The sequence below is a fragment of the Falco biarmicus genome, chromosome 2, assembly GCF_023638135.1.
Source record: "Falco biarmicus isolate bFalBia1 chromosome 2, bFalBia1.pri, whole genome shotgun sequence".
Classification (NCBI taxonomy): Eukaryota; Metazoa; Chordata; class Aves; order Falconiformes; family Falconidae; genus Falco; species Falco biarmicus.
The window spans coordinates 78,286,580-78,303,973 of NC_079289.1; the positions used below are offsets into that span (position 1 = coordinate 78,286,580).

The window sequence follows — 17,394 nt, forward strand, 5'->3', positions numbered from 1 at the left end:
ATATTCGGGCTTCCCACAGGTAACTCCAAAGACACTTTGGTAACTGAAGACATCTTCCCATATTGTTTCCATAAGGAAACAGCATGACCTCACAAATCAACATTTTGCAAACAATGTAATACAATTCTTCATTCACAGACTACTAGTGTTGAACCCACAGTATCTTCAGTGCAGACCTACCCTAAGGACTACTTTTCTCCATGGCTCCTTGTGTGGGTTCAGTTCATAAATGTTATTTCTTCTAACCGCTTCAATGTAAGCTTCATGTCCTTGTCTGAAATATATTACCTAAAAAGAAAAAAGAAACCAAAAAAAATTCACAACAACAAAGCACACAAAGAGTAAATGTTTAAATGTTTTCCTCTATTTGGAAACCATAATCATCTAGGGTAACACAAGCGTTTAAAGATCTTAATCCATATACTTACCTCGTCGCCCATCTGAGGAACAAAAGGGGATCTTCGAAGAGCTGTGTCTGTTATCCAAACAGGAGGATGGCAATCATAAGACAATTCCAAGTTTACTGGCTGTGTTGCAGCATTAGCCTTCACATTTAATAGACAGCAAAATTAGTAATAACAGACATATGGCTGACCTGACATCGAAACAACTAAATTCATTTTAATTCAGCAGACAAAAGCTTAACTTATACAACACTAAACTACATTTCCAAAAATATATTAGCAAAATTCCTCCAAGGCTTTGCTCAAGTTCTAACTGTATTTGTATACTAATATTAAGCATTCCTTTCCTATATGAAGATTTGAGTAAGCAAGGTCTTATTATTAAATACAGACCTGTATTATGCAGGTCTTAAGAGAAACACAGTTTTATAATTTAGACAGCAGTCTCAGTGCCCAATTAAAAATCTATCAAGCTGTAAGAAACTATTTGATGATGAAAAATTATGAGAGATATTGCACAGTAAATGTCCATATAAAAACAGTTCCAAAAATACCATTTTAAGAATACTTAGAAGGAAGTGAAAGGACGGAGAGAAAAACATACCAAAATAACCCCAAGCACTTAAAAAAAAAAATAAAAATAAAAATAATGTTTGTCCCTTTATGGTGGAAAACAGCAAAAAATAACGAATTTAACTTCAAAAAGGATAATTATTTAAATTAAACTTAAAAATTTCAGTAACCTAAAGACAACTAATTATTGTAGCTTATGAAGAATTAAAAATTCAACCCAAATATAAATGGCCACCACAAAGACAGTGACTACCTCCCTTAAGTTTTTAAAAAAACATTACTTAAAACCAGACAGTTTAACAGGGTATTAGTCTAGTATTCTGAACAGTTATTTAATAATCACATTTCCCCTTTGAGACCAGCAACCTTGAGAACCCATTTTATTTGAAAAGTGAAAATTACTTCCATTTGGAATGTAGATTCCTCCATACAAATCAGCAGATACCTTGCATTTGGAATAGTCCTAAATTAATGAAGGGTACACTGTATGTAGTGATACCAATATTCTTGTCCAATGGCAGGAATAATTACTTTTAACAGTTTCCTGTGAAGACGTCTAAAAACTTAGAAGAGAGAAATTTACTAAAGGGCAAGTAGAAGAAATTAACTGTACCTCCTCCTGCTTTTTTGGTTTGGGTTTTTTCCTCCTTTTTCTTCTTCTTCTCTTTGGAGGAGATGATTTCCCTGCTAATACTTCATCTTCAGAAGTACTGCAATATCTGATAGCTTTCCGTCGAGAAGTCCGTACAGGAGGTTGTAAATTAATGCCTGCATCAGCGATCCAGTCAGAGTATCTACTTGAAGAATCACTGTCCATAGTGGATGGGGTCAAGGAAAATATAAAACCAAGTCGTCAATTTTTCAGAATGCTGAATTCTCTTAGACAAATATCTGTAGATCTAGATTGCTGTTGAAAGTACTATTAAAAGAACTGAAATTACTTCAACCTGTTGTAACACTTCACTTAACATTTAACATAAGGGTTTTTTTAAAAAGTGCTTTGAATTACTGTGTTCCCAAAAAACTAAGTCTGGTGAATTCTAAAATCAGTAATTTTACTTAAGAAAATTGTGCAATGAAATTCTCGACCAGTTAAGAGCCCTCCCTGAAGAACACACTAGCTAAACACTACTTAAATTCTTTAAAGACAGTTACACAAATCACACATTTGCTTTTTTTTTTTAAACTATCTCTCTCAGGAATTTTCAGTTGTACTGCTATAGAATTCAGAACTAAAAAGCCATAGCAAGGTGATTAGAGTTATCTGTAACTTCAGTTCTAAATAAAATTATAACCTTATGAAAATTATTTTTTCCCCGACCATTTTTGTATGACCAAGCAACTGACTGTTGCTGCATTATTAACAAAAAAAAAGCAAAAAAAATCCCAAACCAAACAAAACCCCCCACCCCTCAGTAACTCAACAGAACAAAACACACTACAGAAAACACTCCAGAAAATCTTGTTTCTCCTTGCCATCTAGCAAAAAGAAAAATATTTGAAACTACATTAAAAGACAGAAATCTTTGCTAAAATGGAATACTAAATAATGCAATATGTCAGTACAGTACAAAATGTTATTACATATGAAGCACAACAGAACTTCCATACAACTTAACTTGCCAAAATTCAAGTAAAACTCATTACAGTAGAAGCTGGGATGTGTTTGTTCGCTTTTACCTAGAACTATTACTGTTGCTTTTCTTGTCACTTCTCCACTCTTCCTCTTCATCAGATGAGCCAGAGCCCTCACTTTCTTCTGCTTCCTGAATTTCAAAATAGGCTGTCAATCCCAAACCTTCTTAAAGCACATAGTTTAATGGTTTGAAACATAAAACCCATTCTCCATTCCTGTCTGCGTATTACCAAGTTAGGAAGAAATTTGGTAAAAACAGTTGTTAAAATGGAAATGAAAGTAGTTCCCTTCTGTAGCCAATTTAAACTTACTCTGTTAACCTCAGGAGCGCACTATTAATCATTAACTTCTGTATATTCACTCACTTTTTATTAGCCAGATGTGGATCCACCTGCTGTAGCAACTCTTCACAAAGCAACAATTCTATCCCCCTGCCATATGACAGTTCTACATTTTTCTAGTCTTAAGTTCAAATCATTTATCAAAGTGGCAATTGATTTTGCTTCCTTCAAATTCCAGACTTACTATGCTGTAGTTAGGTCATGTCAAGTAGACAATAAAATCTAGCTCACTAGAATGCAAAAGAAGAATTTAAAGACCGCACAAGGAACAGGTCAAGGAAAACTATCACATCTCCCATTCACACACAACTTACATACTGTTAGCGGCTCAGCACTTTTGTTGGTTTTTTTCCCCCCTCATTAGTTATGCAAGTTAGAATGAGGTGATTTTTCTGATTTTAGTATCAACCGATTGACCAAGTACTAATTAGATTTATTCATGCACATATTTAAATGCAAAACTAAATAGTCAAGATACATCAAAATATATTACAACTGAAGTCATTTGCTGATTGCTGTTAACCAATTTATTCACATTAACTTTGTGTTTTACATGTGTTTTGTATAACTGAAATGACTAAGTATCATGTATTACTCATGTCCCAAGTTATATGTTGTCAAGCAAAAAAGAAAACAAGATTTAAACTTGCAACTTCAAGTTTAATACTGTTTGAATTAGTCTAACTGATTGTCATTTTCAGAATAACAAACTTAATAGTCTTCCCCCAAAGACCTGTTCATACCTGTGTACAGGATGGACAATACTCACTAAGTCAGTTTTCTTTTACCCTACCATTTGTAGGATTAAAAGAAAAAAACCCCACCATTTATATCACAGCTTGGCTTCTCACAGTATTATTAGTTTTGGTATTATTAGATCTAACATCGCTGCCTCAAAAATATTTAAGTATATGCAGTGTTTACAGGACAATGCACATAACTACCTGCACTTCGTGTGCTTTGAATTTGTCTGGTGTCATCTGTCAACTCTCCTCCCATCCTATTCCCAAAATAAGGAACACTCGATTAAATCTATGCGATTATTTGTTTTGAAACACATAGGAATTCTTTATTAAGAGGCTAGGAGAAGAGTCAATTTCCAAAGAACATTATTCTTCATCTTACAAAATAATCTTACCTCCTGAACACCCCCTCATTTTGTTCACCACTCTTCCTTAACACAGGAAGTGACTAGTCCAATACATCTGACCTTCTCTTTCCACTTCTTCCCCCTTTCCCAGTGTGAGACTATTTCCTTGTGTGAAAGGCAAAATAAATGTAGTCCAAGCAATCCTACTGCTGTCTACAGCATCTGATAACACAACAGTCAAAAGCTCCTGCAAAGTCCCATTGCACCCCAAGCCAGGACTTGGCAGAGATAAAGAGACTCCGTGGAAGAACCACATTAACAGGCTTCACATTTTCCAGTTTTAGGTCTGTGCACAAATCTGGGAAGGTTTTGCAGAGAAACAGCAAAACACACCTGAAATCCAAACTTTACTTTAAACCAACCTCAGCACTGTACATCAGGTTTTTGTCTTGGACTGTGGATTTAGTTTAGAAGATTCTCAGAAAAAATAGTTCAGCCATTTATAAAATTACAGGAAAGATTGCCATTATTAAAGCAACAGATAACTAGGTTCGAGAAGTGCTAACAATAATGATGCTTACAGAAATACCTTCCTTGGTATAAGAGAAGGGTTTTTTTGTCAGCTTGTTTGTTTTAAGAGAAAAAAGGCACATTTACATAAACTTCACTTATTGAGGAATTCAAGTTCAATACAGAACTCTGAAATTACCTGCTCTATGAAGCCAAAGGAGTTATCTCTTTCTTCATCAGAAGACTCCAGTTGTTCAATGTTATTCCGTGTTCGGTAACTAGCGTATTTCCGTCTATGCAGTCTACGCTTAGATTGTATTAATGATGACTCAGAGTCACTCTAAATTTACATAGGAAGTGAAAAAGAAAGTTACATAAAAGCATATATGCAGCAAACTTTTATGGGGTGAAAGGGTGGCTAAAAGCACTGCTCAATATAAAAGCTGAAACAGCTTTATCACATCACATCACAGCCTGATCCACAAAACTCCATTCCACAAGAAGTAATTTTCCTGTAAGCCAGCAGTTTTTAAATTTGCTGTTCCCAATTTAAAATCTAGTAGTTCTAAGAAATTTATCCTCATAAACTACTGTAAGCTACAGATTCATTCACATTATCTGATAAATACATTTACAGAAGCAAGAATTAACTGCCTACAACATGCAGTTCTGAGAGGACCTGAAATCCTCAACTCCCCCCAGTTAAGGGGATCATGCAGTAGAATTCTCCTGTCAAATTGTTTTGTAATGCAAGACACAGCAGAGCAGGCCACTACCTTATAAAAACAGTATAATAACCAATTTTTCCTTCTTATCGATCCATTCCAAAAAGCAGACAATGAAAAAAATCATTCAAAATGTGGTAAGTCTGAAAAAGTTGCCCCATGGACAAAACATTGGTCTTCTAAAGTAAAATGACAAGGGAATTGCAATTTAGCCTACAATTCTTCAAATACAAGACCCTGAATATTCTCACTTGCACCTTAGTGCCTTAGCATGGACCTGCAACAACTGTCCTTAAAACTTTTAACTGCAGTAAAACCAGAATGGCCTGAAATCAAGCCTGCCTTTTAAAATTACTAGCAAATACCTTTGATGGAAGGAGGCAAGACTAAAAGAAAAAAAAAGAATTCTAGGTATTCATAAAAATGCATCAAACCTTGTCCTGCAATAAGTGCAAGCTGAATCAGCAGAAACTTCTGAAGACCATGTCTTCTGAAATGTCTCCTTCCATTTTTTAAACCACAATTTGTCCCTAGGCACAAAATGCCCATTTTCCTAGAAGCTGCTGCATACCTTTTCCAATGACTCAAATGACTTTTTCTTCTCTGTTGCATAAAGATCTCTCTCCTCTTCCCCTTTTGCAATTCGATATTCTTCTTGCTTCCTACAAGAAAGTAATGAAAATCTAATTCTACACCTGTTTTGACAATGCTGAAAAGTTAAATAATCCATTCTATTTAAAGATCTATTTAAAACCCCCTAACACCTCATTTCATTACATTACTAATTTCCGATGTTATTATTTCTCAGTTCCAGAATATTCTCAATTCCTCTCATTTCCAGAGTAAAGAAGATGAATATTAAGAAAGTCTTCCTTGTAAATATCAGAACATAAACCTTTTCAACCTCATTTTTAACCCACATTTTTCCCTTGGCAATCAATCTACCTGCCAACACTGGGGAAGTTTTTTAAAAACTTCAGAGATGTGGCCATACATATGGCTGTACCATTAAAAAGAAATATTTAGCTACCTATATTAATTCTCCTTTTCACAGATGCATACTGATAGTACTTTTGAAAGCAACTGTTTTAGCATTTCAAGTGCTCAGTGCTGCTTCTGGTCATAAAACAGCACCGCCACAGTGTCTCACAAAAGCACAGTCTCTCCCAGCTCTTTCAAGAGAATGAATTTAATCTATATCACTTTATTTTTGATAAGGCAAGAATCCAAGTAAGCTAACTCCCTTTAAGATGACTTAAAATACTGAAATATGGGCGAATAATTCCCTAATAAACTAGAGAAACTTCCATTTATTTTTATTGAATGGACTTTACAATACAAAGCTTTTAAGGACAGCTGACCGTAACACGGAACTACTTCAATCTGTACCACAGATCTCTTTTAGCTTAGGTCTAAGAGCACTAGATTTAGAAAAAACAACATGATGTGTTCTCTCTAGTCATATGCGCAGCCCCATAAGCTGCCTAAAGACCTGAGTAAACTTGGTGGTATTTCTGGTACAACGACTCTTCGTCTCCAAGCCTGAAGGTCTCGCTCAGTAGCCATCTGACTTCGTGGAGCGTTCTGATGCATCTGACGCACACCTTCAACTTGCCCACTACGTCGCAGACCAATATTGGGAGGAGACTGGATGTCGAAACTTGGCCTTCTAAAAGCTAAAATATACAAACAAAACCATTTTTTCCAGACTACACAGAATTGGAAGCTTGTTTCTTCTTACTACAACATAAAAAAAATTAACACTTTTCATATTTTAACCTCCGTAATTCTAAGTACATGACTAGTTACCACCTTCAGGAAATTATCTGTCTCATAAGAAACACAGTGAGATTACACATATACTTTTTAAAATGTAATATTTCTACTATTTTAATACAGTGAAAGGAAATGCTTTTCCAAACTATTTCAGGCAGCTCTGAGGTTAGTGAGGTTCTAAAAAGCACTTTTCCTAGAGCTAAGATTACTTAATTAAAACTACAAGGACACAGATCAGAAGAGTGCCTGGTTTAAATCTGTAAAGAAGAGGGAGGGAAACCCAGTTTGAATAGTGGTAAAATACTTTGCAAATTTTAGAGGAGAATAAACGTAGCTCCTATAAATGTTACTTGAGTACTCTACGAATATTATTAAATATGTAGCACTCCAAAAGTAATACAATTAATGCTCTTTAAAAGGAAAGTAAAAAGCTCTGTTTTGTAATTTAATCACAGTAGTAGCAGTGTTTTAATGAATGAGAAGACCTTAACCAGGTATAACTATGTTAAGGGAATCTTAGTACCCAAAACATTAGAAGATAAAAACTGTTTGAAATATTTCACAGAGCATAACCAAATGGAGATAGTACAATTACCTAAGAATCTATCAGCAAGCACTAACCTCTTCTAGGTGTTCCTTCCCCATTTTGTGGGCCATTTGAAGCAGATTCTTGATCAGCTCCGGTTCTTTGATCTTGTTGTAGTTGTAATTGTCTAATCATGTCATCAAGAATGCTGGGCTCCAAGCCTTGTTCATCATGATCAACTGTTTGTTGGCCTATAACTTGTTCAACCACTTCTCCATCACCTTGCAAGTGTAATACAGATAAAATGAATGGGTTTTGTTAAATAACTGACTATAGCAAAATGACTTAATCTCATTGTTTACATCACAGTGAGATGTGTTGTACAGCTAAACACAATGAAAACCATTCTTGAGATGATTGCAATTGCTTATTCAAAACAAGCCATTTGCAGAGTCTACAACTCAAACACAGCATGCACATGTCAGTGCCTGCAGAAAATAATTAAGACATCCATTTGAACAACAAATAGTATTTTTTTTTGCTTGGTTAAAATCATATTTGATGTGGGACCTTTCAGCATCTATAGTGAACATAAACACACAAGTACTTAGCACGTGAGAAAATGAAGGCATTTTTAAATCACTTATGTCACATCTACTCTGTTCCCATGCAGAATTACTATAGGTCTGGATGCAGGTCTTTAGTGATAGTATTCTTACTTGTTGCTACATATCCCAGCTGAGGAATCAAATGTTCATCTGCACAATTCTCTCTTCCAGGCACCAATCTTTGATATTTTGTCGGATGAGGGTTTCCATCCACATCTACTAAGAAGGGAGGGGGCATGAGATGAGGTGCTTGTTGAGTCTGCTCATCTAGGACGTAATTGTTAGAGTCTCTAATAAGTGGCCGATAGTCAGTGTGGAAAAACATCTGATCAGGAATCTAGAAAGAAATGAAGGTTTTATATTATAATTTTTTTAAAAAAAGAGTTTTCTAAAGAACTGAAAAGAACAAGTCACACTAACATACCTAAAATGTCCTTAAAGGTTAATAGAAAGTGCAAGCTCCCAATAGAAAGAGTTATGCATAGCTACAATTAACCTGTATGGGTGTTGCAGTACTCATTTTTAGTGCTTTTGCAGGCAACAAAATGCTTTTACAATAAACTGAGGTAGCTTAAAGCAGAAGCACTTCAAGCACTGCTTTACACTTGAAGTTAAAAATATTTAAATCTCGTTCTGTTTCATTTTTTCCCCACAAAATTAAGAAAGTTTCCTTGGTTTTCATGCAAGGAAATAATTGTCTAAATTTCAACATAAGTTCTCAAAGTAAAGTTTGTTCTTAATCATGCAGTGACCACCAGAAATTTTTTCTGCAACTGAAACAGTCTGTTAAATCCATGCAGCTGAAGGAAAATGGTTACATAGGTATTAGATCACAGTCTGAATCTTTGCTCCTAGCAATAATGAGCAAGATGAAGAGAATTAAGTTTCAATTTCAGCTAAGATATAGAGCAAAAAACCCACCCACTATTTAAAATGACAAACACAGAATTACCATTACAAATTAAAAAAAAAAAAACTGAGGGGAAAGTGAAGAAAAGCATAGGCAGAACTACAATTTTGAGAGCTATTTTGAAAAAACAGAAACACATGTATTTATCAAAACAAAAAACGAAACAGGCTGATAAAGTCAAAAAATATTCATCCCATGCACATTTTTAAACATTTCAAAATCCAGTGTTGAACGATATTTATTTTTGCGTATTTTAATCAAACTCAAAGTGATTTAGGGGTTCAATAAGGACAAGCCTAAAGAACTGCAAGTTCTAATAACTGAAATAAACCAGCAAACTATGCTTAAGATGCTACCTGATTAACCAAAAAGCAGTTTGTAGTGCAATAAACTGTCACACATTCCACTCTTCAAACATTAAACTATTTTCAGAAATTAGAAATAAAAGTAATTTTGAGGTTGAACAACTAACAGGCAAATTAGCTGACCGGAATATGAAAATGTATTCCAGAGAAGTTCTTGGGAGCGACTCCCAAGGAAATGTTAAGACACTGGTTTTTCCTGCTGTGCCGGGACCATATGCAAAAGCAAACTCAGGCATCAAGGAACTTGTTATATTTAGATCCTGTACCTACACAAAACTATTTTTTACATATGATGTTTCAGAGGAATTAGTGTAACTAATCTACTTCACTTAGAAGCTTGACTAAACAGTTTAACAGAAGTCTGAACTTACCTTTTCATAAGGCCTGCTACAGCCAAAACCAAATATCAGTAAATGTCCATGAGAATCTGTACATGCAAAATGCTGTCCATCTGGTGAAAATTTGCAGTCAAAAACAGCACCATGTCCTTGGCCTTCAATCTAGATTGAAGGAAAGAAACTCAACTATCTGACCATTTTTTTTTTTAGCAAACAATAATGCAGCACCAAAAAATAATTACTCCGTCAAAAGCAGTCATGCACCTCTTAAACACCTCCATTAAAGCACAGATAACCTCGTTAACTCAGTTTATTTCTTTTCCCCTGGACATGTGAATTTCAGTCCTGATTCAGACAGTTTTAAAAGATGTGCTCAATGGTATGGAAACTTACTGTTACAAAAAAAAACCCCAAAAACTAACCAACCAACCAACAACAAAAAACCACCAAAACCATACAGAAATGCTTTTAGAGGTTCTTTACCTGTTGTATACTGCTTAAAAGTAAACTGCAGATTTTGTTAAATCACTTCCAAGAAAAGCACAGAGACCCTTAAAGCTAAAGCCCTCACTTTGCTATTGACTGTAACCAGGCAAAAAAAAAATTAAAAAATTAATCTGAACAGTGGACCACAACTTAAGCCTCAGACAAAATAACCTAGTTTAAAGTGTAAATCATAAGCTGTCAAACGGAACGAATGTAATGGGAGCTCTCAAGAAGAACTGCACCAATCCACTAATTGTTATGGTAATAATATTATCGCTTCCAACACAGTTGAGAATACATATATTTGTCTGTAAGACTCTTGAAATGATGGTCTAAACCAGGACCTTTCAGTCTCTTAAATGGCACCTCACCTCAATTAAGGAAAATGGTTACTAAGAATGAGGTGGAAGATCTTCCATACCAAAGAGTGGAAAAGCCCTGGTGTCAACTATTTACAACAGCCCACAGACCTAGAAGTCCTGATCAACAGGTGAAGTCTGAAGAGCTCAGACACTGCCTAGGATGAAAGTAAAGTCCTGCTCTGCTCCCCCATACCTCACACTCAACTGCAAATTCTCACCATTCATCCACCACATCTCAGAAGCTTATCAAGACCTCCCTGACCAAATTCAACTTAGAAGCCTAAGGAAAGTAGCAGTGGGGAGTACTTCTGCAGATCCATGAACTGGCGCAGCTTAGTAAAGGGTCCAGTGAGAGGCACCTGATTCAAGACAGAGAGTAGAAGTGGGCACCCAGAAGCAAACAAGGGAGGCAATCCCAGCCCTCCTTTTCTGCCATATTAAACTGTTACAACTGACTCCTGGTCACTTTCCACCTACAAATACAATAACCAAGAAATTTAATGGTAAAAGCTCTAAAGAAGAAATGAATTCATAACATTTGCTGGTTTGGGGTTTTTTGGTGGTTTTAGTTTTGGTTTTGGGTTTTTGTTTTCTTCTGGGGGGGGGGGGGTGGGGGGGGTGTCATCTTCTTTTTCTTTGGTTTTTGGTTTTTTTGGGGTTTTTTTGTTTTGTTGGGGGTTTTTTGGGGGGGGCAGCGGTCCTCCAAAATGTGCAGGGGTTGTATGTGTTGGCAACAATCCCTTCAACTAGTATATGAACACACTGCAGGCCACTAAGAGAAAATGGGGTTTAAAAAAGGTCTTACCATGTTAAAGTAATGCTTTGTTTTCATGCCTTTGGTAATGTCCCATATAAAGATGTTGCCATCGTGACCTGCAGACAGCATTATCCTGGAATCAAAAGGATGGGTCTCCAAGACAAATACTTCATCCGTGTGCCCCTAGAATTCAAAATTCCACATCACATTCAAACAAGAGGACATAAATCCCCATCAATAGGGTATTTCCAGTAGTGCCTTAAGTACTATACTATCCTCTCCTCCCTCATACTCAATTTTTGGAAAATTAAACCCCTGTAAGCTGCCTCCGAAAACATATGGACTTTTACAAATTCCACAGTGTATCTATCTGGACTGCTAGCTGTGGCTCATCAGTAGGGTAAAACTCCAGGCAGCCAGAAACACTTAAATCATTCTAAATTTAGTAATTTTCTAGATTCAAGCAAGAACTCTAGAAATACGGAGCTTTTGCCAAAGAACAGCGAACTATTCAATGGGTAAGTGTGTTACTGCACAAAAACTTCTATATATGCCACAGGAGAGGCAAGTTCAACACAGCAGCTAGAGAAAGGATTGTTCAAATGCAGGAGGAAGCAGCTAGTTTTCGTTTAAAAATAAAACATCCAAGAAACGCTATGCTTGCTTTTTAAGACAAATCAGATCTAAATATGAACTCGGGATGCACATGTCATTGTCATTCTAGGAAGACCATATACATCAAAAAGCAAAGAAAATTACATACCACCAAGTCATGAAGCAATTGCCCTGTACTGGAATTCCAAACTTTGAGTAGATGATTATTCACAGCCGTAACAACATAGTTATCATTTTGGTTCCAAGCTATCATGGTTACTTTAGGCTTCATAAATTTGTCTTCTTCTGAACATGGGTCGCTATTTTAAAACAAGTTGAACTGGCATGAGATATTTTTAATCAGCCCATCTCAAACTCAAAACACAGAAAAATAACCTCTTTTCCCATGTTAATAATCAGACAAAGGAAAGGAACAGAAGAATTAAAATTTGTTTTGAAATTTTCGTCCATAAATTTCACTCTTTTTGGAGCTATCAACTATAAAGCAGATCTGGATTTCTAGGATACTTATTTCATAGGACATGATAACCTCTTTGCCATTACAGGTGCAAGGCAAAAAGGCTTTCCTTTTTCATGGAGTCTTATCTCTTCCACAATTAGAGTCCTAACATAGTTCCTTTAAAAACTTGGACCGTTTACAGTCAAGACCTTTCCAACTGTTTCAGAAGCTAACCTTCACGTTAACTAAGCATTTTTTTCTGATTCCCAACATTAAAATATTTGTAGTGAGTTTTTGGGAGCAGAGGGAGCTACAGGAGTAGCTTCTGTGAGAAGCTGCTAGAAGCATCCCCTGTGTCTAAAGGAGCCAATACAAGCCAGCTCCAAGACAGACACAGCACTGGCCAAGGCCAAGGCCATCAGCGACCGCGGTAGCACTTCTGTAGTAACATATTTAAGAAGGGGAAAAACCCCAAATCTGCACAACACCTGAAGCAGAAGACAGGAGTGAGAATATGGGAGCACTGCAACTCTGCAGACACCAAGGTCAGTGAGGTAGGAGGGGCAGGCGGTGCTCCAGGCACCAGAGCACAGATTCCCCTGCAGCCCCTGGTGAAGCCCATGGTAAGGCAGGCTGTCTCCCTGCAGCCCATGAAGGTCCACAGTGGAGCAGATATCCACCTGCAGCCCATGGAGAATCCCACCCTGGAGCAGGCGGATGCCCGAAGGAGGCTGTGACCCATGAGAAGCCTGTACTGAAGCAGGTTCGCTGGCAGGACCTGTGACCCCATGGGGGACCCACACTAGAGCAGTCCATTCCTGAACTGCACCCCATGGAAGGGACCCACACTGGAGCAGTTTGTGAAGAACTGCAGCCTGTGGGAAGGACCCATGTTGGAAGAGTTCATGAAGAACCGTCTCCAGTGGGAGGGACCCCACGTTGGAGCAGGGGAGGAGTGTGAGAAGGAAGGAGCAGCAGAGACAATGTGAGATGAACTGACCACGACCTCCCATTCTCCATCCCCCTGCGCAGCTCAGGAGGAGGATGTACAGAATTCAAGAGTAAAGTTAAGCCTGGAAAAAAGGTGTTTTAAGATTTAGTTTTTGTTTCTCATTATACTAGTCTGATTTCATTGGTAATAAATTAACCTAATTTCTCCACGTCAAATCATGACACTAACTCCCGAGTGATCTCCTGTCCTTATCTCCAGCCACGAACCTTTTGTTATATTTTGTTTCCTCTGTCCAGTTGAAGAGAGGAGTGATAGAGCCGCTTTGGTGGGCATCTGGTGTTCAGCCAGGGTCAACCCACCACAATATTAAAGGTAATATTTTGTATTAACCTCAATGTATTTCCTCATTTCTGTCCCCAAAATACACGTGTAGGATACTGTAACACACCCTTTCAGCATCTTAAGTCAACTGAAGGAACAAGCTTTCTTTGAAGCATACCTTCACAGAGTATTACCTATATTCCACATCAACTAGTATCCTCTCTTACAAAGACTCTCATTATACACAACCACAATTGTACATATTAATCCAGAAAGATATCACAGTCAAATCTCAAATATTTCTGTCTCCTCCTTTCTTAGTAAAACCACTTTTCCCCACACCCTCCCCCCTCCCCCACCATGGGAACATCACAGGAATCACACCCTCTAATCAACTAGAAAACCCAAGGTTTGTTTTTTGTTTCCCCCACGCTCCCCTACTCCTATTTAATCACCTACAAATTCACTTCTGCTTAGTGTCTACAAAAGTAAGCTGAACATTCTGCACAATTGTGAAACATCCAGCCTTCAGGTTTATCCAGCACCATGTAATATCCTGATCTTATCTGCAATGACACTACTCAAACTGTGTGACATCAGCATATTTCATTAATACACTTTTAAAAGTACAAAAGAATCAATGAAAATAGTCAGCTAGATCAGCCCTTGATGAAACCCACCTATTACCAGTCATGACCTCTGGAAAGAGGTCATCTACAACCTTATTTTTACCAATCTAAAAAGGTTTCTCCTGTGACATGTCAGGTGTCTGAAATCCAGACAGAGAAGATCTATTGTACTTTCTGTTAACTTTTTCCCTTAATAAAGGAAACGTAATTAATTTGGCATAGTGTACCTTTGAAAGCTATAAAAATATTTATGTGTTTATTCAAGCACAAACTAAAATTTAGCAAGTTATTACATCACATTATTTCACCCAAAAAAACCCACACCACTTGATCGTAACGCTGCTAAGGCTTGCTCTAGTTTGACTGCAAATAAGTGTGCTTGAGTTTTTCAAACTTTCTGACTTTACACAACAGACAAAAAAAAAAAGATAACACTTCACTCACCCTGGTAATCGATCGGACATATCCAACAAAATACTCCTCCATTCTGCTTGCTCAAAACACCAGATACGAGCTGTTCCATCTCTACTGCCACTTATGAACCTTGAAGAAATTTTAAAAGATAGTTAATTCATCTTCAAAAGAACTTGCTTTACATCACCACAATTTAAAACATTACAATGAAAGACTGATAGAAGCAAAAGCTTCTATTTGCGTGCAAGGGAATTCTTTACAGTTATCTGTCCATTAACCTTCTTTCCAGAAGCCGAGGAAAGAGTTTTTCTGAACTGAAAAAACTGAATAAAGTTGTCAAAATCCACAGGACAGAAAAGCAATTTCCAAAGTTGAACTCAATTCACAACTTCACCCTCAACTCCTTCTCAGCTGCAGTTTTTCATTACCATATTTTAAGTAATGCATTCTTGTAGAGTATCAGATAATGAAGTGGAGGCAAGAACAGATCAGCACAGCAAAACCTGAGCTGTTCCCACCCACAACTGCACATAAAAGAGGAGACCACCAGTGGCTTACTTCAGGATACCACGGTGTAAACCACAGCAGTTCAGGCTTCCATTTCATGAGCTGCTGAACAATGAATGCAGCAGAATGGAAATTTCTAAAGAGAGGAACTGAAACACTATAAGATATCCCAAAGATAATCTCCCTAGTCCATGAATCACAACCCTGAGAAAGACAGTTGACATACCTCTCATAAAAGAAGTCTGGGCGCTAGGTATATCACAACTGTGCTCTAATTTGCTATGATTCATTTTAATAACTCATTCATTAGTTCATAATTATTCATTTAATAATAATAAATCTTAAACATCTTCCACAGAAAGTTTCACCAAGCAAAACAGCAGAAGTTTTGCCTTTTTTTTTTTGTACTGCCTTGAAAAGTAATCCATGCAGGCAACTTGATGGACCAGTGCAACACGATGACCCCAAACCCAAGTATAACTGCAGAAAAACACTGAAAGGAAGACAACTACAACTTCCAAACTGAATACAGATTATCAGCATTCTTAGCCACAATTACCTGGCTTCCAAGAAAAAAAAACAACCAACAAACAATAAAAATACATCTGCAACTCGAAGTTGCAGCTTTAAGTCTACCCTGAAGGCTAAAATCCACATCTTCCTTAGTGATAGGCCAATCAGAGATCAGTTTTGACTCCATTCTGTACTGGAAGTATGGATGAAGTTTTACAAATGGAATTTACACATGCTCCCCCCAGCCCCAAATCAGCTGTAAAATTCTGTTAAATCCATTTCCTTAAATAACATTAGGCTAGAAAAAAAAATTAGAAGGATTAAAACTTATTTTAGACCACTTCCATTGCATTTTCCCATTTCCTACTCTGATCCAATTACCTTCCTGAAACCGAAAGGAAAGGAGTGGAAAAGCAGGTTTATAAAGCCACAAATACACTGGGTATGTTAAAATACTCCAGGTAAATCAATATGCAGCCACTCCAAATACATTATCTAACAAAGATTAACAGAAAGCCAAAACAGACAGCTGAAACCTAACTATGTTCTCCTGGATTAGTCCACATTTCCCCTTTGAGTTCTTAGTAAGCAGAACCTTCTTACTGGAAATCTCCAGGTGAGAACAATAATACATTCATAATTCCAAACTGACATATTGTTTGTTCACATTTGAGCATCTTTCAACATACCTATCACCACTGTTCGAAAACTGAATGCTGTCAACTTTGTCCTGTAAGAAAAAGTACCATTTGTTAGAAATTATGTTTTTAAATAGGAAATATGGTTTTGACAAATCCAAGCTTATTAAAATATGATGTAATCAGTAAAATACCATGTAATTTCTAATGCTTTTAACTGTAAGGTAGACCAAGTCCCAACGAATACTTAAAAAAAAAAATCACTAACCACTAATGCATTTATAATGCAAGTTTTTTAAAAATATCCCACTTAAACATGACGGATTGACAGATGAAATAGCTGTCCATTAATAACTTGGCAGCCAATTAACTCATAGTTGAATATATATTTCCAACATCCTAAGCTAACTACTATCAAGAGGAATCTGTTGTTCCCACTCCTACTTACACATTCCTTAAAGAAATATAATTAATTATTCATTTTTATCATAATAAAACCTACAGGGTAAGTAGACAGCACACTCAGATCAGTTTGTCTTCAAGAGCTGAAAGTCTCCTCTACATACAAAATAAACATTGATCAAGCCTTATCATTGTAACATAAAAGCCTAAAGTCAGATTCAGTATTGGAGAAAACATATTAGGGCAAATGAAATTAAGGTGATGAGTATTTTAAGAGCTGCCCTTGAAAGAGCTGTAAGGTTCAACTAAATCTGAATTCTCTACAGTAAAACCACAGATTCTTTGTGCATTAAGTGCTGAAAAAACCTGCACATGAACATAAGCCAACTTTCCCTTAGACTGCTAGGAAGACAGAGTCCATTTGACTAAGGTACACAAATAAAAAAATGAGAGTATTTTATCTAAGAAGTTATTTTCCTAACAGGTAACAGTTACACTAAGAATGCAAGTAAAGACAGACAGCACACATAACACAAAGCACATGGGAAAACAACACC

At 36.7% G+C, this 17,394-nt stretch overlaps 1 protein-coding gene across 4 annotated transcripts in view; it reads right to left on the reverse strand.

Annotated features, from left to right (window-relative positions):
• The window catches only part of BRWD1 (bromodomain and WD repeat domain containing 1), a 64,417-nt gene that overhangs the window by 33,700 nt on the left and 13,323 nt on the right, over positions 1-17,394 (reverse strand). For 3 of the 4 annotated variants that reach the window (XR_008820227.1, XM_056328789.1, XM_056328788.1), the window contains exons 12-25: positions 16,487-16,527; positions 14,808-14,906; positions 12,171-12,321; positions 11,456-11,590; positions 9,836-9,964; positions 8,301-8,526; positions 7,677-7,862; positions 6,772-6,955; positions 5,851-5,941; positions 4,754-4,894; positions 2,658-2,743; positions 1,591-1,786; positions 429-545; positions 181-288 (exon numbers count right to left, since the gene is read on the reverse strand). Coding sequence is in view for 3 of the 4 variants with exons in the window: in XM_056328789.1 (XP_056184764.1) it covers positions 181-288; positions 429-545; positions 1,591-1,786; positions 2,658-2,743; positions 4,754-4,894; positions 5,851-5,941; positions 6,772-6,955; positions 7,677-7,862; positions 8,301-8,526; positions 9,836-9,964; positions 11,456-11,590; positions 12,171-12,321; positions 14,808-14,906; positions 16,487-16,527 (1,890 nt within the window). In the remaining variant the exon portion in view is untranslated. Of the gene's footprint in view, positions 1-180; positions 289-428; positions 546-1,590; positions 1,787-2,657; positions 2,744-3,898; positions 3,955-4,753; positions 4,895-5,850; positions 5,942-6,771; positions 6,956-7,676; positions 7,863-8,300; positions 8,527-9,835; positions 9,965-11,455; positions 11,591-12,170; positions 12,322-14,807; positions 14,907-16,486; positions 16,528-17,394 lie in introns of those variants that run through there. The other variant, XM_056328790.1, reaches the window with a different exon arrangement.